Here is a 21012-nt window from a genome sequence, read left to right on the forward strand (position 1 = left end):
AGTATTCCTTGTTGTTAAGGCTTGCTGAGGGAAAGAATAGGAAACAACAGGACAACACAGCCTCATTTTTAAATTATCTGTAATAGTAAGCAGATCTCATTAACCAAAATTATTTAACTCTCTGAATCATAGGAATATGAATTAATTATTCTCATCCCAAAATTTCCTTTAATCATACAGCTTCACATTAAAAACAAAATGACAAAACTATACACAAAAAACCTCTACTGCTTGGGATAAGAATACCTATAACAACTTCTTTTTGCAGGGAGGGGCTTGACGTTCAGGTACAAAGTCAAAATCTTACTTCAAACCTTATTATTCCTTCTAACATGACTTGAAGTAATGGCTTCATCATATGACACCTCAGCTGTTGAAGTGTTCTGATCCAGACAAACATCAGAGCACTCACACGTGGAATCACATATCACCTACTCGGCACAGCTGATATTATTTATGTCTACAGGACAATCTGATATTCAAAAAAGCCGCCCTTATGTAAATATTTTGGGGTCCCTCCCTCCTCCCTCTTACTGTTTGGATCTTAGGAAAAGGTCATGCTAACCACAATCATCTCCTGTTTAGAGCAAGTAGCAGGATTCAAAGGCATTGTTTATTGTTAAAACCTAAAGGTCATTCTACTGTGTTTAGATAGCAGTAGTGGAACTCTAATCAAAATAATTTACTAGGTACTAATCTAGATAGCAGTAGTGGAACTCTAATCAAAATAATTTACTCCCAGTACATAGTGTAAAGGCAAGAGGATGATACTACCAACATAATATGAATATTTCAACCTTAATGCTGGCAACCCCAGCACTTCACAGAATTCTGAATTGCATTTTTCAGCAATTTGCTCCCACTTCCTCATGCCCCCCCAATAACAGCCCTAAGGTTTCAGGAGTAAACTTAAATATAACACCTGAAAAATAACAATAGTTCTCCAATCTCCTCAGCCCCATTAGAGCAAATAAAAGCTCTTGTATTATAGCCATGGATACGCACTTGTCAGCAGTGATCTACCATTTGCAATTAACAGGAGGAAAAACCCCTAAAACATTTTCACATTTCAGTATTAACCCACAAGTGACAGGTAAAGTGGAGTGTTTGAAGTATTTCCTGACCCAGATCTCTGCTATACCACCACCATGTGCCACAGAGCTGACAAGAACACCTGAATGTAAAGGTTGAAATTCTAAACTGCTGAAGTTCACAGGCCAGATATTACAGTCCACCAACTCCGATTGTGCTGATTTCCTTTATTAATTCTTTTGAGATTTTCAGACAATAGCAAGAAGTTATTTATTATTTCTGTTAAATAGTTACTGTCTGAATTGCTGGAAAGCAGTGGTTAGTGAAAAAACTTTCAAACTGTATTACGGAATATGAGAAGGACAGTCAACAAATCGATCCTGTAGGTCAGTGAAGGTAAAAGGCATCAAACAGTGTTTAAACTATGGTATGGTGAGTCATTTGGAACCAATTCACGTCATAGAATCACAGAATCAGCTGGGTTGGAAGGGACCTCCGAGACCATCAAGTCCAACCCTTGATCCAACACCGCCATGGTTACCAGACCATGGCACTGAGTGCCACATCCAGTCTCATCTTAAAAACCTCCAGGGACAGGGAATCCACCACTTCCCTGGGCAGCCCATTCCAATGCCTGATTACCCTTTCTGTAAAGAATTTCTTCCTAATATCCAACCTAAACCTCCCCTGGCACAGCTTAAGACCATGCCCTCTTGTCTTGCTCAGAGCTGCCTGGGAGAAGAGACCAACCCCCACCTGGCTACAACCTCCTTTCAGGGAGTTGTAGAGAGTGATGAGGTCTCCCCTGAGCCTCCTCTTCTCCAGGCTGATGATGAATTCATCAGGTCTGAAAAACCTGGTGTGCAACTGACAAACAAATTAATTTTAGAATACACATTTTAAAAAGTTTTCCATGAAGTATTACAAACTGTACACCAAAATCGTACATGAGGCTTAAAGTGTGCCAGCTGTGTCTGCCTTTCTTCATCCCTGAAGTTAAAACTGCTTGTCTATTCTCAGACCAGTCATTAACATTGCCATTAAAAATAGAACAATTGTAAAACAGGTGAATTATTTTTAAAATGGTGTGAGAATGGTGCATAGTCTCAATTTCTTTTATCTTCACTTGAAACAGGAATGCAGGTTAGCATGGAGATAGGAATGTTTTAAGTCAGACTAGCACAGAAATAAATCTGATTGGAATACTGCTGATGAAGTTGACAAGTAACCTGATTACCCCAGAGCCAAACTCCAAAGTGGGAGTATATTTTAATGATCAAAACATGGTCAACCACCTAAGCAAATGAAAAGAGCAGTTAACCAGCACCATGTTCTAAGCATTATGCTGAATTATTAGATCAGTATAAACCTGAACATGGGTGTTATCAGCTCTGTCACTCATGGATGATGCAACTCTCAGAGCATAATTTTTCCTTGACAGGATCCTAATGCAGATTTTTTGGCACTGTTAAAAGCCTGTTTTTAATCACAACATTCAGGGCTTTGTGTATGGAACTGCCTGAGACCAGGTGATTATGGTTACACTGCAGAACAAGAGTCAGACTAGTTAAGCTGCTGGTAAACCTGCACAGCACCGTGTCAGGCTGAGCCATCTCAGACTGACCAACTGCAAATTATCTTGCAAACAGTAAACGTGATGTCCACAGGAAAAGGCTAAACAGAACACTGTTTGAAAGCCACAGCTGTTCCAGGTATTTTACAGTCCTCTGCCGTGAGGCCCATTACTGTAAGTTACTATTTGATCCAGTAAATATTATATCCTATATCAGTAAACTGAAGGATACTTACGGAAAACATTGACAGTATGCTACGGGTTAAGAGATATTCTACTCAATAAAAATGTCATACCTAGTTGGGTGAGATCCAGTTTTGTCCAGTGCATCCCTGTTGGGCAGCTGGATGAAAGTGTTCTGATAAATATCTGCCCAAGACTATCCAAACCCCAAATGGCATCCTGGCAGGCAGAGTAGTGCACCATCTCGGCCTCTGGTGGCAGCTGGACTGTAGAAGGACGAAACTGAGGATTCTGATCACTGACACAAAACAGATCCTTGTTGCTTTGGCACAGCCACAGAAAGCTTCCTATGGAAAGGATATTTCTGTTATTAAAATAATTTCTAATCCACTCTGAGAAAACTTACACATTTACTTTTTTCTGAAAAAAAATGATCAGTGCATTCAAAGGCAAAACGAAAGCTTCTTGGCTATGTTCATAAGGTAAGACTTTGAAGTAAAAATACACATCCTAAGCCCTCATTTAGGCACTTAAATACTCTATTTCTCAAATCAATTACTAAGTGATCTCATTTGAAGAAGTGTTTCATTTGAAGAAACTAACAGAGAAAAGACACACGTAACAATGCACTATCACCTCCCTTTATTCTTTTGCTCTCATCCTTGATAACAGCCTTTGAATACAAAGTATTCTTTTTCAGCCCTAAATCACATATTTTTGCCAATAAAGCCAGTGTACGTAGATAATGGAGTTGCTAACTATTGTAACTAGAAGTTCAATTTCCTAGCATGGTCTCAGTTTTACTGATGAAATGTGCAATTTTGCTGCAATAACTGTACTGACAGGGGAAACACTAGGTTAGTACAGGCATTCCAGCAGAGCGTGCTCCAAGATTTCCTATTACAAATTCTGGTGATTCATGCATCAGCAATTTAGGGAGTTACTGCTCTTAAAGAACTGCCCATTTCTCTGTTGGATGCCACTCCACACCAAAGGTGAGAGTGAATAATATGTTATTTTAATCTCCAGTAGTTTTACAGACATATTTCCACCCTACTTCAAATACTTTAGATCCCTGCATACAGAAGAGACACCCAAAATCTGAAGTAATTCAAGGACATTTAATTACTTACACCATCAATTCCACTCTATTTAAAAATCAGATATTATATGCCTGCACTGTTGATTCACTAACCTTCTTTAGATGAAGCTGTGGAAGCCAACACAAAAATCCACTTTGTGGCAGAAGCAGTACCACGAGGCACAATATTATTCCAATAAGTGCCTTGAAAGGAAGGACAGGGCAGCATTAATATGAAACTTAATTTTCTCTTAAAATTTGTTGTTACTTAAAATGTTACAGTTTGAAAGAAATTCTATTGCAATCAATTATTAAATATCACTTAGACAAGATTTTCTATGTAAATCTTCTAAGAAACTGTTGAGGGGAGAGGGAACATATGTGTCCTCCTGACACATATGTATACATATGTATACACACAGAGAGAAAACTGGGAATGCAGAAAAGGATCAAGGACAAGATTAGTTGTCTTCAACAGGGGACCACTTTGGTCATGAGGTTAAAAAATGTCCTAGGCCTATTGTTAGCATTTACCTGGATGAAGAAATGTACCAAATCAAAATTTTATTTTGAGAAATAAAGCAAGAAAAATAAAGCAATTCCTCTACTAGCACTGTAAAACCATAACATTACTGTTTTGCATAGTCACACTGATGGTGAACCAGACTCCATTGTGCTAAATAAAACTTAAGCTTAAGGCTGCCTTCTCATCCCAGAGAAGAGACTTCTCATCGCAGAGAAGTGTAGGTGTTAAAAGGAGTTACTTGTGCACAGCTCACCAGCTGACAACGACTTTTCCACAAAAAATATTTCCCTTTAAATGAGAAAGTATTTAAGACTAAATGCTAATGAATCATTTAAATTAATTTTTAAGCATGTTTGTTAAAGCTGCCCTGACTTGCCATGGGTAATTTTTGTGGTGCTGTAGTTAGTTATTTCCTCCTAATTTTCGTAACTTAAAAACATTAGACGTAAAAACACACCAACCTATTAAGTTTCCCTTTGCTACATGGAATTCATTTTTGCCTGAAGAGATCCAGACTCCACTGCCATTAACTCCAAGGAGGCTGGGCTGACACTGAAGCTGCTGTGACCAAAATGCCATTCGAAGCTTATCAGCCACCTTCTCCACAGGTGCCTGAGCTGCTGTTGCCACTGTATGAGTTGCCTGGATTATTGTCTGGAACAGGCTGCACTGGTCAAACACTACGTAATCAGTGATGCTCACCTGGGGGAAAAAAAAGTGCTCTTGATATTTAATTAAGCTTTTGGCTCAACTGCACAATCTTTTACCAGAAGCTGTTTTTTTGGTGTGGGTTCTTTATGGACAGGAAATCTTACCAAGAGTTTAGAAAGCTTCAAAGTGCAGGAGGGGAAAAATAAAAAAGGTACATTTTGAATAAGTGTCTTGCTAATAAACCACAATCAATATTAAGCATCAGCTTACAACTCCCTCCTACCCAACAATCCATTTAGAATTCTGCATTTATAAAAGCCCTTCTTTTTAGGACGTCACCTCTTCTCCGCCTCTAAAAACATGTTGAACTCTGCAAACCAAGAGGTGAATTTTCAATTTCCCAAAGGAAGAGAGAAATTTGAGCAGTGTAGCAATTCAAACCACATCACAAAAACTTGTATGCAATACTCCTTTACAACAACCTCATGGACATTTTAATTCATAATGAAGGAGGTGGTCTAAGTAAGCAATTGCCCAAGTTTGGCCACGGACAACTAGGTTGGCAACACTCTGGGATACTCTTAGAAAGGAAGGAAATGCCTAAGAGCACAAAAAGAGAACCAGTTTGCCAATAACCTCAAAGCCAAGCTACTCATGATGCCCACATGCAAGAAGAGATTATATATGCACATAAACTGAAATTCTATTAACTTAGGTAGGCATGTAGACAAACAAATTTTCTGTATAACAATTTTTGTACCCTCTTCTTCCCCACTCCTGCCTCTGGGGAAAACAAGAAAAGCTGGAGAAACCAGAGTCAGGAATTCTAAATCAAAACCAGACAGCACTTGCAGTAACTGAGTTGCTTTTACCCGCATGAGCTGTGACTGAGGCAAACAGCTCCACACGGTTCAAAGAAACCTCAACTGAATGGAAAAATGTGTAACACATTTTTTTTGCACAGTTACTTATTATTTATTTTACTCAGCTAAGGAAAAGGATGGGCACTGGAAGAGAAGAGAAGAGGCTGCATTCAGCAGCCAGACGATCTGATGCTGGGCCTCAACAGCATGTTCTACTGCCAGGGTAAAGGTACCAGGCTACAGTCACCATTGATATGACCTGGCAGAGCATTTCTTCTGTTCTTGGAAATTCCTGTGATGCTGCTCTGGATGACCATGGGATGGTTTTTCCCCCCACCCTTTATGGCAGACATGAAAAGGGATTTCAGCCATAGCCACACTGCAGTTTTAATATACTGAATAAAGAGTGCTATAATATATTGAGCAATCAATTTTTATCTTCGATCTTGTGGGAAAACAACACAAATAATAAACCCAAGCTAAAAGACTAAACTGAAAGCAAAATAAAAAAATGCCTACTTGCCACCAATGGTTATCATCTCCTTGTGGTTTCTTTGAAACTATACCAGTTCTGAACCAGAGATTGCCATGGATATCCAAAGCCCATAATGTCTGCTGATCTCCAAGGGTTATGCACACTGGTTCCAAAGCTTGCATTTCACTGGAAATGCAAACAAGCAAAAAAATTAAAAACCTTACTTCAAATTTATGTTTATGGTATTTTAAGGAAGCTGTTACAATGCTAATAGCAGTTTAAAATGATTGAACTCAGTGGGGCCAAGCTAAAAAACACATTTGATATCAAATTTTCACGGTTGTTCAGTAATTTATATTTCATTAGTTTGTATAAGTAAAAAACATTCAACAATAAAAAAAACAAGTCTTTCAAAGATTACTAAAGATTTGAAACTTGGATACATAACAATAAAACTAAACAAAACCTATTTTAAGCAATCAAGAGCTGTGTTCTTTGAGTTTTTGATAAAACAGCCTCATAAATGTGTCTCCTCCAACTTCCTTGACCTATTCTGAGAACAATACTAGCAGTTCAGGGACCATAAATAGAAAACTTAACCTAACTATATGGCAAAGATAAACGCTGAAGTTAGGACTGCAAGTTTTCTGCATAAGTAAACAATTTTCAAGCTCAGAAATTCAACAGGTGATCGTATGAAACACTGAAAAGGTAGCAAACAATGCTAGTTCTTTCAGATAACCTTTCTCGACAATTTAAGAACAAATACTGACTGCTTTCTGCAATTTTAATACAAACCCCAAGAACACTAAATGTAGCTAAGGTGTAGGTCAAGCAGCTTTATCACTAAATAAACTAATCAAAGTGCATGCAAATTTCAGGTTTGAACAAAAACACTGAGTAGTTTCTTAGATTTTTCAAGGGCCAAAATACCAGGCTGTGAGGTAAGACAAGTTAAAGCTTCACAATAGAATATCCAGTAGATAAAATCATATGACGACAAGAACTGGAATTTCCTCCTATACTTGCTTCAGGCTGATGTCACAAGAGAGACTACATTCTAGATTCTTAAAGCCAGCATTAGAGACTCAGGGCTTTTAACTTGAGCACGAAACAACTACTGCGAGCACAGGATCAACTACAAAGCTAAATATCAACTACACAAAGTATTTATAAAAATCTGTGACTGGATGACCAAGAAAATGCTGAGATTTAATCTCAGGGAAAAAAAAAAACCAAAAACAAACCCTCAAATAACTGGTGAGCTCATCAAAGCCATTATGGCATGAAGCAGTACTTAATAAAAGAAGAAATGCCCCACCACAGTGCCATTACCTGACAATATCACTCTTCCACTGCTCTCCCTCAGGACAGAAGCTGCGCACTCCCTCCCGGTACAGCAGGGCCCGCTGCTCACTCAGGGCCCACACTACATTATTTCTGGATGTAACCTGTGACAGTGGATAAGGGCAGTCAACCTTTACTGCTCGGGCACAAGGACGATCCACACTCAGGCCTAGAAATCAAAAAACGAGGATTGCTTTACAAACTTTGGCTTTTGCAACAAAAAGAGATAAAAGCAACTCAGCAAAAGAAAATGAGAAGAGGAATATCCCTGACACGCTAACATTTGTCATTTGATCATTATTTCCTTTCTACAAACTATTAATAATTTCCTCTAATATAGGTGAGTTTACATTTTAAGAAATAAAGCACTGTACATCCTCCAACATCCTGCAGGGCCCACTAGTCATGTCCTGTCATTTCTGTTCCTTTTCTCCCTCTAGTGTCAGTACCAGGAATCTCCATTTATAAAATCCCTATTAGACCTGACAGAAGCATCAAAGGAAAAGTCAGTAAAGGAAGAACTTTTGCCCAAAACATGCCAGGGAGAGAAGCAACCTGATCTGAATAGTGGAGAGCAATTGCAAAAGAGCATGCCACAGTCTGTAGTACTGAAAGGAGCAGAGAGGTTCTGCTAGCTTTACAGGCACGTTGCACACATCTATATATCTAATCTATAGGAACATATCTTCTTCACAATTACACTGAAGCTTGATTTACACAGCTCCATGTAAAACACCTCAGGAGACACAGTTTTTGTTTCATCTTATGCTGCCAAAGCCAGTACAAAAAGATTCATCTATGTGATACTCTAAATTGACAAGAATGCTCATTTCTAAACCTCTGAGCACACACTTTTGTTATAAATGTTAGATGAGACAGTGAAGGGAATGAAAAAATCCTGGAGAAAAAACTTCCACTGGTAGTCTCACATTAACAAGACATATATACTGCAAATTTACTTCTCGCATCAAAAGACAAATTTAGGAGCCTAAAAACAGCAGAATGTAAGCTGATGTAATCAAACCAATCTCTCACAGGGCAGAAAAATGTTGATTCAAACCTCCACAGAGCCCTGCGTGATTGGCATCAAAGTTCACTCTTGATCACCACTATCCAAGCTGGCTGGCACTATGCACGTGACCATGGGCAGGGCCACTTGATTTCTCTGTAACTACTACATTTAATTAAAAGAAAGTAATTTCTATTATGTGTACTTAAACAGTTTTCTTAATCATGAAGAATTTCTGTATTGTGCTACAGTAATTAAATTTAAAAAAGAAAATAGGAGAGTGCCAAAATTAAAAGTAAATGAGAATTTTGACAGCCACTCTGAAATGCTGTCCTGCTTTAGTATGTCTTACAGTTTCCCCTTTACCTCAGTCTTCCTCTTCATTCTCCAGTAATTCCTTCATCATATTATTGGTAATTTTTCCTTACCAAGTCAGCTCTCTGTGCAACACCAGCATGCCCAGGAGTCCTTGATACTTTTCTCCTTTAACTCTAAAACTTGTACCTTCATCCTTGCTCCTTGTATTTAGCATTAATATCGTTTGCATAACACCTTCAAATGCATCCTCTTCTATTCACTGAAGAACTTAAAACTATGGCCATGACTTCAAAGTTGACACTGCACTATGCCTTTTCCAGTCCTTGCCTCATTCACATCCAACAAGAAGGCAGCTGCAAAGATGCTGCTCCACAGCCCATTCCATTCCTCCATGGCTTTGCTTTCTCTATCACATAAAATACATACCACTTGTTTATACTTCCAAAGTACTTCATGATCTGTCTCAGAACACTTTCATTATCAAGTGGTAACTCTTACCTTCAAGAGATCTGTGCTTTTCAAAACACAATACAAATACTTTCCCCTTTTCTGCCCCCATACCTAAATTCCTTCTGAACACAGTATCTCACCGCCTTTCAAAGTCCTTCTAAAACTGTTAAAATCCCTAAATCAAGAAAACGCACTTAAAGCTCAGTTGTTTCAGTGCACCATACCACTGCCAAAGCAAGGATATTATTTTCATATTTTCTGCAATCCCTTTCCATTTCTCTGCATCCATCCTATATCCTCTCCATGTCATAAACTCTCTATACTGTAGGTACTCCACTTGGCACACATAAAAAGTGTCCATGAACTGGCTTTTCCACTCTCCTAATGACACAATACTTCACAACTGTTTCCAAACTTTTCTCAGGATAAAAAGGCTTCCCTATGTCCTGGCTGCAGATAAAAGTTTATAGTAAACTGTGGACATTCTATACATTTGAAATCTAATGATCTCAGCCTGCAAAAATTCAAAGAGCCTGTAATTAATTCAGGTACCTGTTTGCAGATAGAGATCTCCATTTGTTCTGATAATCCAGGCGGTGTCATCACTTAAAGCTACAAATACAGCCTGGGGTAAAGCCTCATACCAGTGGCGTTTTCCTTTTATAGTTACTTTTCCACAAGCAAAGGCTTTGTTAGTCTTCTGCTCAATCTTCCAGAGAAGAGCCCCTATGTGAGGAGTTGAGAGAACATAACAGCACTCAGCAATTACTGTAACAGACTCAGCTGATGTGTCCTACCTACACCCAAACCAATGGGAGAGGAAAAGGAAAGCAGTAGCATTAAACAAAAATGCAAGATTAAAAAACACTTGGAATTTTTTTTTTTTAAAAGCAAGACCAGAGCAGTGACTAACTTGTCTAAGAACTGCTGAAATGCATATACCATTAGAATATGTGTGATTTTTAAATGTTCAAATGCAAGTTACTTTTCCTCAGTTAAACACTGAACAGTAACAAACAAGTTCCATGTCAGGGCCAATGCTGAGAGACTGAAGTTCATGGCTTGCTTCTGTCCTAGTCTAGTACATCCTTGGTGCATAAAGGAAAAGGGTTTAATTTTGGTACTTCCACCTTTCACAAATATTAGTAGTAAATCACAGTTTTTGTGGACCAGTCACAAGTGACTGACCAGGTGTGCTGGCCACCCTGCACTGGGCAGTGTTATTACCTTCTCGTTACTCAGCAATGCCACTGCACAAATCCTCCAGAATTCTCCCTTCATTTGAATTAGCAAGGACAGTTTAGAAAAAGAAAACCAAACAGAAGCCCAAACTTAACTGCTAGTTCATACCAGAACAGTACATTGTCATATTAACCTCCTTTGAATAATTCCACAAAGTAGCATTTGATTCCACTTTGACATTTGTGGTTAACGTGCTCCTGCATTAATACATCCATGGCAAAAATGGCTTCCATAGATTCAATGAAAAGCTGGGTGAGTTCCTAGAACTGAAGGATAGTAAACACAGAAGAACAACCTTTTGCCCAGGAAATCTCTGAGCCACCAATTGTAGCCTGAAACTACCAAGGGCACACTTCACACATGCCCACTGCTTTGACTTTTCTGCAGGGACCTGCTTTTGACCACTCTTACGGGTAAGATACTGAGCTGGATGAATCTACGATCTCACCTAGCACAACTACTCCTAAATTGTTTTAGCCATAACAAAGGTCAGCTACAGATTAAATAGAATTTCTTTCTTCCCCTACAGAGAGAAGGGAAGATTGACATGTGCTTTTAGAAACAACAGGGAAGAAAAGAAGTAGCAAGGCAGAAGACAAAGTAATGGAAATAGCTGAGAAACTTGTATTTTCCCACCAGTCCTGGAACAATCTGGAAGGCCAAAAGTGACAAGTTGATAACCAAAACCTACTTATTTTTAATCCAACATAATCCTCCTTCCCAACCACTCAGAACAAATTCATGTGCAAATGCATCAAACCTTAAAAGGCATTTTTTTCTTCAGTATTTAAAAAGAAATCAAATCAACAAATCCACACATATGCAAAAGCAATTCAACATTTACAACAAAAAGAATTTTAAATTTGTGAATTTAAAATGGTTTGGGAGGAAGGGGATCTTAAAGATCAGCTAGTTCCAACTCCCCTTGATATGGACAGGGAGAGCTTCCACTACACCAGATTGCTCAGGGCCCCATCCAACCTGGCCTTGAACACTTGCAGGGATGGGGCATCCACAGCTTCTCTGGGCAACCTGTTCCATTGCCTCACCACCCCCACAGTAAAGAATTTCTCTAGTTCTGTAACAAAAATCAAGGTTTTGTATAGAAAGGGAGCTCTTCATTCATCTCTGCCTACCATTGAACTGCTACTTCTGAAGTTCACTTCAATCAGGCAAACGCAGGTTGAAAATCTTCCAAAATGCAACGTGAACCCATTAGAAAGACAGCCACTTACTCTACAACATGGGATGCAGAGGTACTGAAGTCATGTAACTGTGAGGGTTTTTTTTAAAAAACAAAACCAACACATTACTTTTATGTGAAACAAGCCATAAACAACCAAGTTTTCATAAATATCGTACTTAAATAAAAAACAATAAACTGCCTAAGCGGAAATTACATTTGCACCGAACTCTATCTGTAATCTCGAAAATTACAAGTTTCATCTAATTAAACAAAAAAAGCAAAGAAAATGCCCAAGTTTATGCAAGTTTTCGAGGTGACAGTGCAGCAGAAACCAACCTACCTGATGGGGACACTGCCACTTGCTGGACTCCATCCTCAAACTTCTGCCAGCGCAGCCCGGCCGCAGGAAGGGCACTGCAGTACAGGCTGCCTCGGTAGTCCAGGCACCAAATGTACTTTTCTGAAACAACCAGGCTCAGGATGCCATAACCAGGGCCAGAGTACCCCATCCAGCTCTCTGCAAACTAAAAACTGTACAGTCAGAACAGTGTCAGGTGACTTCCAACTGCACAAGAAAACGGGTATGTAAGTACAGCACCTCCCATGTTTTGATTAAAAAACGCTGAACTTAACAATCTTAAGTAACCTTAATCAATGAATAAATTTGCCTTGTGTAAAATAAAAACTACATCTGTCAGTGTTCTCTATGTACTGCACAATAAGACTGCTAGAACAACAGTTTTAGCAAAAAAAACAAACCCCTCCACACTGTCATCCACCTCCAAAAAGTGGAAAATCTTCTCTTATTAGTTAAAGAACACATACTTAAAGTAAATGGCAGGTGCAAAAAAGAAATACATAAAAAGCTACAGTCTGTCTTTAGTGCAGGAAATTATTCATTGTCTAGGAAGTGATGAGCAAAGGGAACAAGACAGCTAGAGTGCAGAGACAGCTAAATATCCAACTCCAATACTCTCTGTGTGGTACAGGACCCACGTCTTGCAGAAGTTTGGTTTGCAGGCTGCTATCTGAAATTTTGATGGCTTGTGTGCCATGAACTCAAGCACTGCACACGTGACCTGCAATGAAAGGATTAGTGGAGCCTTTCTGAACATGTCACAGTGAGAGAACACAATAACCTGAAACTAGGAGCCTTCTACAGTATGGGCTGCAGTTGCTACTAGACTTGTTCCCAACAACTTGTAACTCAGCCTTTATGAGCAAATTCTTGGTTGCTCTCAATTCAAGGCTGTTACAGATCTAAAAAAAAAAAAAAAAAAAAAATCCACAGACCTAAAAAACCCCTAATTTAGAAGAACTGCATTTCCTTCTTCAGACTTCTGCTAAAATTTCCAGTAAGTCTGGCAGTTTTGCAGGTTTTACAATTAATTTTTAGTACTTCTTTTCTATAGTCTGATGAGAATTATTGTTTCTGGAAACATTCATCCACAAAATAACAATGAAGGAAAGAGTGATAACATAAAAATAACAATAAAGGAAAAAGGGATAACAGAAAAATAACAATAAAGGAAAAAGGGATAACAGAAAAATAACAATAAAGGAAAAAGGGATAACAAAAAAAGAAACTGTCATCATTTTAAATAGTTCTAACTGCTGGCTAGGGCACAGAGACTAATCCTTATTTTGAGTATTTACAGGCAAAATAACCCTTAACCAGGAGCCAGTCATGTGAGATAATCAGCATTAATTCCCCATGAAGTCAGTTGAATTTGGGAACAGCATTCACACAGAATTTGGGCTACTGGAGACCCAAACAATGTGCAGTACTTGAGCATGACTTGGTTTTACTGCTCACTCTGTAATGGATGGCTTTCTAACATGATTTTTGTTGAGCTGGGAATAACACAGCCAGAGCAGCTTCTCTTCATTGTAAGCACACATCACCCATTCTGAAGTCAGATACATCACAGTTTGTAAGAGTTACGTGTCGCTTTTGGCTTTTTGCTTTACTTGTTTACTTGAACGAAGCGGAAAAAAATTGCTCTCTACAGATTTAAAGGACAGTAATTATAGGAACGCTGCTTTTGAAAAGCTGTTTCTTTTGAAAGTTAAAAGGTACTTTAGCTAAACTGAAAACAAATACCTGATCAGATTTTAACAGCACCATTTCATCGGCGCTTATCTTGGCCACATCCTGTGAGCCAGGCACAGCACCAGCTTCAGGCACGCTGGTCTCCGAGGATGAATATGGTAATCCATGGCCATAAATATCCTCTTCATCACTTGAGGCAGATTTCTCAGTCTTACTTTCATGAGTGTCTGCTACCCATTCAGCAGTGCTAGCACTAGATTTAGCTTTGATTGCACTTTCAAAATTCCATCCAGAAATGGAAGCGTTATCTGAACAAACATCGTTAGAGATGTCAAAGTGGAGCACAGAAGGGTCTGACAGAGCGCTGTGGATTAGGGAGAGCTCCTGCTGGTCTTCCCTACCAATTTCATCACTTTCCTTTGGTGTCAGTGATGTCTGAACACCAAATGTATGGTCACGTTCCAAAAATGCCTGGTCTGTAAGGTCTGGCCCTTCAAAAGACTTTTCAGTATCCTGCAGCTTCATTTTATCCAAATCTTCATCTATTTTACACAACATAGGAAAATCCTGCTCCTCCTCTTGGTTCAGCTTTCCAGGACAGAATTCTTTGCTTGCAGAAACCACACTACCATTATATTCACCATCAATACCGCTTGTCAAGTCTTCTGTGAGGATCAGAGGAGATGCAGATGTCAAAGTATCTATAATAGCTGAAGTACCCATGCCACTGTCACTGTTTGGAAGTTTCTGCAAATCAACCACTTCTCCATTTTCTTCATTAATTAGTACAGTTGCTGACTCAGGAGACTGCAGGACACTGAAAGTTTCTGAACCATTATCTTCTTGCAAGATCGTATGGGACTCCATACTGAACATGCTTTCCTGATCTGGAGATCCAGTGCTCAAATGATCAATGCTGCCACTCATTATGCTGGAGGTCATGGAAAAGGAGTCTGCATTCAATGAATGGGGACTGTCACCAGAAAGCTGACGCTCATAAATTGGTGTGCCTTCCAGAGAGCTGTGGTTTTTCCTTGTCCCACTTTCTGTTCTCACAAAAAAAAAAAGGGGGGTGTAAATAATATTAGTACAGTCAAATTCCAATGCAAAGAGATTAAAGTATTTTTATAACTGGGGGAAGAACAGAGCTAAATCTAAATTTCGACATACTGATTTTTTTTTCAACCTTAACACTAAATGATATATATAAAGCCAATAAAAGTCTTAACAGCAAAACATTTTCAAGTTGTAACACCATAATAGTAAACAATTAAAACAATCAAGTACTCACACTATTTTAGCAAACTAAAAAACAACAGATAAGAAAGACACTGTCAAATATTCAGAATAGGATTAATAGATATTACACAATTCCAACATGAAACTGGAAACAGAGTCCACTGCATGCTGCCATTAATCCATACATTAGAACTTTGAGCATGTTTAAATGAAGCAAAACAAAATTAAAAGAATAAAACAAATAGATCTAAAAAGACTTAATCAATTTATCACTTTCAAAACAGGCTTTCATCCGAAACAGAAATGGTCCACAGTGACCCCTCAATTATTTCAGAAGTACGACAATACAACATAAGCAAAGCATGCCAAACAGACACACTCTCTCCCGTGAAGCATCAGAAGTGACCATGCTCTAATAACAAGCACTGACAGGGAAAGTTCTGCCAGACCTACCCTGCTTCTTCTTTCTTTTCTTTTTTACTTTAATTGGCTTTACAATGAGTTCTTGATCAAAATCTTCAGAGCTGATGGTGCTGAACCGTTGTGAAGAAAGTTGACCTTCTCTCTGAGCTTCTGAAAGTTGCTCTGCACACATCATAAAGCTCGAGCCACTGTCCACAGAGTTCACAGAACTGCTCCTGCTTCGTGATTCACTTACTACAGAGCAGCCCCTTTTTCTCATTTCATTGCTCAAGTCTCCCATTCTATCAAAACTCTTCTCAGACAGCGTTGGAGTTTCCAGATCATCTTTCGCCAAAGAACCATTTTTATCACCAGTAACCAAAAGGGAAGTAACCATTTTTTTATCTGTTTCCACTGAAGGGCTGGATGATACAGATGAAACTACTGATGATGGGGTCAGCAACTTAGGACTCGTATCTGTTAAAGGATTCAATAATTTTAAATTCACATCTGAAACTGTCCAAAAGAAAAGTATAAATACTAGTTCAAGAATAAATACTAGCATCAGGTGAGTAGGGGCTTAGTCCTTGGAGAGTATTGAAAGAAAAGAATCTTTATGCAAAAAAAAAAATAAAAATTCTAAGTTCACAAAATATTTAAGATATATATATATATGTATATACCTACATATATATTTGCACACACATGCAATGTAAACTTCCTGTAGGTTAATCTATATGAAAACATTTTAGTAAAATCAATCCCCCAAACTCTGTATGAAGTTTCTACTAGCAAAATTCTGAATTTATGTTTATGTATAAAGAAAGTACAGGTCTGCAGCTTGGAATTGTATCACACACTGAAGTGCCATCCTATATCTTTACCTTCCTCATTCAAACATTCAGTAGCTTGAAAAAAATCAAGGAAAACTACCAAATAAACTGCTGGGGTGATTAAAATAAAATATAATTCAAGAAGGCTCCTTGTAAACTATACTTAGTCTCTATAAGTCTGTGAGTAAAGAACTGCTTAAATGACTAAAGCTATCACTAACATGCAATAATAAGAAGGTTAAGTTCTCCAGCATTCAATGAGACTTCATTGCATATTTACTAGCATTTTGCTAAAACAAAGCTAAGATGGAGTGTTTTAAATGCACTAGTAGTCCCTTCCAGAGAGTTCTAGTAACATAAATGCTGAACTTAGATGGCAACAAATATGAAAAGAAACTCTCAAATTCTTTTTGGAATTTTAGCGAGCATTCTTTGGGTTTATTTGTCTGTTCTTTCTTTTTCATTCTGAGGAAGGCTGAGATTTTCTCCAGAATGTGGGTGGTGACAGGTGGCACAGAATCAACAATTCAGCTATTGAGACTGACCAGTAAAGGGATAACCATGATCAGGAATCCAAACTGCTTCGGTGTCATGGTTCAGAATAAGGTCTCAAATGCACAGATTAGAGATTCCTCATTAGGATAATGCTGATCCATTCTCAAAAAAAGGGAATCATATTTAATTTCTTAATGCCCCCATTCTCACTACAGCCAAAACAGCAGATAAGCAGATAAACCAGATTTCTAAATATAATCTGTTAAAAGAGATAAGCAACTCTACAGAACCTGGTAGGTTTTTGCAGTAATCTGAAGAGTTTTGTGCAGGTTTGTTTTGTTTTGGGTTGTTTTTGTTGGTTTTGGTTTTTTTGGGTTTATATTAAAAAAGTGCCTAAGCACCATGTTCCATAAGGTACATACTAAAGCTTACTAATCTATACAAACCTATTGATGACAGTCCTTCAGGTCTACTTGAAATTCTTATTATGTCTCTATCTCCCTTCAAGAGAAAAATCTCATTGTTGGTACAGGACACAGACACAATATCACCATATCCTTCCAAGCCACCAATCAAAGCCTATAAAGAGTCAACACAGAAACAAATAATTGGCATCAGATTAACACACTGTTTGCAAAACATGGTACTCAACAAAACTGTTCACTGGATTTTAATCAATGTATGCAGTTAAAGGATAAAGATTTTTATCTTAGCAAAAAGAAAGAAAATAGAAAAAAGCAACAGGAAAGAGCCCTTTAATCACAATGTAACTAATTTTTATACTAATTTCAATTCCACAGATATATTCACTTTCTCTACCCAGCTAGCAGCAACAATATAACAACTTCAGCAGTACACAATTTGTTGGCAGAAGAATGCCATAGTACAAACGTCTAATACATTTAGACAAAAAGATACTAGCTTGTATTCCCTTCCATATGCACTTTCAATAAGACAAAATAAACAACACCTCACTCTACACCAAATAAAGTGTAGTACTTATTTTTTTGCAGACACCAACGGTAGTAGAAGGGAAAAAATAAATAGTTTCAAGCATATTTTATAAGCATAAAAAATCCTTTTGCATTAATTACTAGATTTTAGATTTCTAGATGCTTTGCTAAGCATCAGAATTGATTATGACATTAACACCTCAATTGAAAGCTTTAAATAAATGGAGTTTTTATATATAACATATCGAGCTAGTTTGTGGGTGTATCATTGCAATAACAACTTGAAAAGGGAGAGAATTAAGTCTTTTTTTGGTCATTTTAAGTAAGCAGTTAAACCACAGTAGTATAATGGATAACCCAAACAGTGTCTCATGGCACATCATGAACAAAAACAAGAAAGAAAGAAAACATGCACCCACAAGGTTTATCTACCTGGTTCACAGTGTCCAGCAAGTAGATGCTGTATTCATTCCAGGTCAGCACCCATCCTTCTCGGAAAAAGCACGAAACAAGCCCAAGGTGTTTCTCTGGAGAGCTGTAACTTCCTCTGTCAGGTGGTTCCAAACGAGGATACAGTTCAAAAGTTTTTATCCCTCCAGCAAATACATCTTTTAAAATGAATGTGGCCTGAACAGTTCCGTGAACATCAGACTTCCAGAGACGAAGCCCAGGTCTGGCAGCAAATAGTGTCAGGTCACTTTGTTTACACAGGCCAGGTATAAAACATGCTCCAAACTTGCCAGTGCTAAAATGCAAAAGAATTTATTTTAAAAGCTAGATACGTAACTTAGAAACAATTTTTAAAACTAATGGTACAAATTTACAACCGTAAATTATCAAAAAGAAAAGGGCTTTGATTAAAATATTCAATCAAATGTCCAAAGTACAAATTTAGATACAGTAAGACAAGAGCAGTGCTTTCAAATAACAGCAGTTTCCCCTCAGCTTTGCATGTTAGACACTACATCAATTAAGCAAATTAAATGACTCTTCCTAATAAGCTTCATAGCCTTAATGGCACTATGTCCATCTCAGAATATGAGATATGCATCATCCCTCTCCCAGAATAAAAAACAAGCAAAATACTACCAAACAACGCTAAGAAACTGATAACCTCTGGTTGCAAGAAGCATGGAACAGACCTCAGCTGCTGAAACCTTCATCTCTCATACACAGAAACAGCATTACTGTCGCCCAGGAAAACCCTCTTACTATTCAAACCCCTGGACAGATACATCAGGGACCTTCTTTCAAGGGTCAATGTCCTCTATTTACAGATATAGTCAGTCATGCTGTTCTAGGACTGGGTTCCCTCTTCCTTCATATCCGAGAGATTACACAATAGAAGATGTCAAAGCCACACAAGTTCCTAGTTTTCAAGTCAAATTAAGTGCTTTCTATACATTTTCCCTTTTAATTCACTTCAGTGTATAAGAAAAATCGGGATGCTGACTTGCTTTTAGCATCAAATATTTCATCACCCATTAGACAGACCTGATTACAATGCTCGCTCACACCAAGTCACAGTAAACCAAGAGGGACAGCAGAGGAAGTCTGGCAGTGATTTCAGTTTAAACCATGAGAAAACATCTTAAAATATTTTTGTGTAATAGTGCCTTGAAAATACGATTGTCACATATTTGCAAACACGTACTCTCTAAATAGGTAGAACTGTCACTTCATGCTTGATCACACAGAGCTACTGTAACTAACTTTGTATGAGCAGTCTGCTGCGTTGTATTAATTTCACTGCTTAGATCACTCTCTCTGTAATCCACTCTGAAATGCTAGCATTAATAGATGTGCCTGCATCAAGATTTTATGAGGGTTACTTTTTTCTGGGCTGTGTTCCAACTTGGTTGACGGATTTCTCTTCTGTGTAAAAAAGTAGAGTGCGTTGTAAAGTAGAGACAAGCAGCACCTTCTGGTTGTAATCCAACTGGACAATCGAAGATGGCTCTTCCAATACAAGGCTGGAGTTGCAAATACCCTTTAGGAGATACATACAATTAACAAAAGTCAAACCTTCCTAAAAATACAAGGTAGTCATTAACACTCAGAAGAAATTTATAAGCCCAAGGGAAAACAAACAAACGAAAGCTTTTGAACTCTGGTTGCCCAAAGTTCAATTAATATTAAAACGTGGAGTTCATTTATGTAGGCAAGAGGGAGGGAGATTGTGTATGCCACAGTGGCACACCACGAAATTCAATTTCTCTTGGAATATTAGCTAACACATTTCACTTGGAATCAATAGAAGCTCCAGGACATGTTTTCTTCCACTGTCGGGTCATACAATGCTGAGACAATCATTACATTTGGCAATGTAAACCCTTCTGTCAAAGCACACGAGGGACAGTCACAGATAAATTAGGATAGATGTTGTCTAAATGTTTCTCCCATATAGAAATTCAAATTAGCATTTGTTTTGTTGACATCCCAGTTCTGTATAATAAACAAGATGTTAGAAAAATCCCATTCACTCGTAACATGTATGTGAGGCCAGCAGCACCCAAATATTAGTTTCATTCTACACTCCAGACTCAGATGCTGAACAATTCTGGGAAAATGACCTCATCTATAAAGTCACATTCTTCAAAAGTACCCTTTCAAAACAAAAGAGAAAGTACTGGCTGAACGCTGAAGGAAGATACGGTAGTTATACAGACAGAAATTTGAAAAAAGAGAAGGATCACTATTTCCTTTAATATATATTACTTTTTATAAAAGGTAAGGCAGTTGTGAAGGATATCCAGTGGTTGTCATGTGGGTGTGCACACACTTTGCCAAGTGTACACATACCAATAAAGCCATCCAATTAAATACACCACACTAAGCAATTACCTAACTGCTAGATATGTAAACACACAAGCATTCTTTTAGGAAAATGTAAATGTGAATTAAGGTCTCTACAACAAATGTTCACCTGGTCTAGGTCTAGGGCAGAGTAGACAATCTTTCCTTTGTCATCTCCAGAGAATAATTTCATTCCATTGGGACTCCAAGCCAAAGCTGTAATGCTACTTTTGTGGATGCCAGCAACATCAAATCTCCGGAGCTGTGAAACAATATCAAAGCAATGCAGGAATGAGGTGAAGAGA

General features: G+C 38.1%; 1 protein-coding gene across 6 annotated transcripts in view; it reads right to left on the minus strand.

The window, feature by feature from the left end:
* The window catches only part of TECPR2 (tectonin beta-propeller repeat containing 2), a 52382-nt gene that overhangs the window by 25424 nt on the left and 5946 nt on the right, over positions 1–21012 (minus strand). For 5 of the 6 annotated variants that reach the window (XR_007900161.1, XM_051769608.1, XM_051769609.1 and 2 more), the window contains 13 exons: positions 20838–20969; positions 19744–19901; positions 18344–18656; positions 17405–17537; positions 15682–16107; positions 14041–15035; positions 12277–12460; positions 10061–10234; positions 7720–7900; positions 6429–6570; positions 4857–5097; positions 3984–4073; positions 2902–3135 (listed from right to left, as the gene is read on the minus strand). Coding sequence is in view for 5 of the 6 variants with exons in the window: in XM_051769608.1 (XP_051625568.1) it covers positions 2902–3135; positions 3984–4073; positions 4857–5097; positions 6429–6570; positions 7720–7900; positions 10061–10234; positions 12277–12460; positions 14041–15035; positions 15682–16107; positions 17405–17537; positions 18344–18656; positions 19744–19901; positions 20838–20969 (3403 nt within the window). In the remaining variant the exon portion in view is untranslated. The remainder of the gene's footprint in view (positions 1–2901; positions 3136–3983; positions 4074–4856; positions 5098–6428; positions 6571–7719; positions 7901–10060; positions 10235–12276; positions 12461–14040; positions 15036–15681; positions 16108–17404; positions 17538–18343; positions 18657–19743; positions 19902–20837; positions 20970–21012) is intronic. The other variant, XM_051769612.1, reaches the window with a different exon arrangement.

This window comes from Manacus candei, unplaced genomic scaffold (assembly GCF_025592945.1).
Source record: "Manacus candei isolate 608988 ecotype Guabito, Panama unplaced genomic scaffold, ASM2559294v1 h1tg000109l, whole genome shotgun sequence".
NCBI classification, from domain to species: domain Eukaryota; kingdom Metazoa; phylum Chordata; class Aves; order Passeriformes; family Pipridae; genus Manacus; species Manacus candei.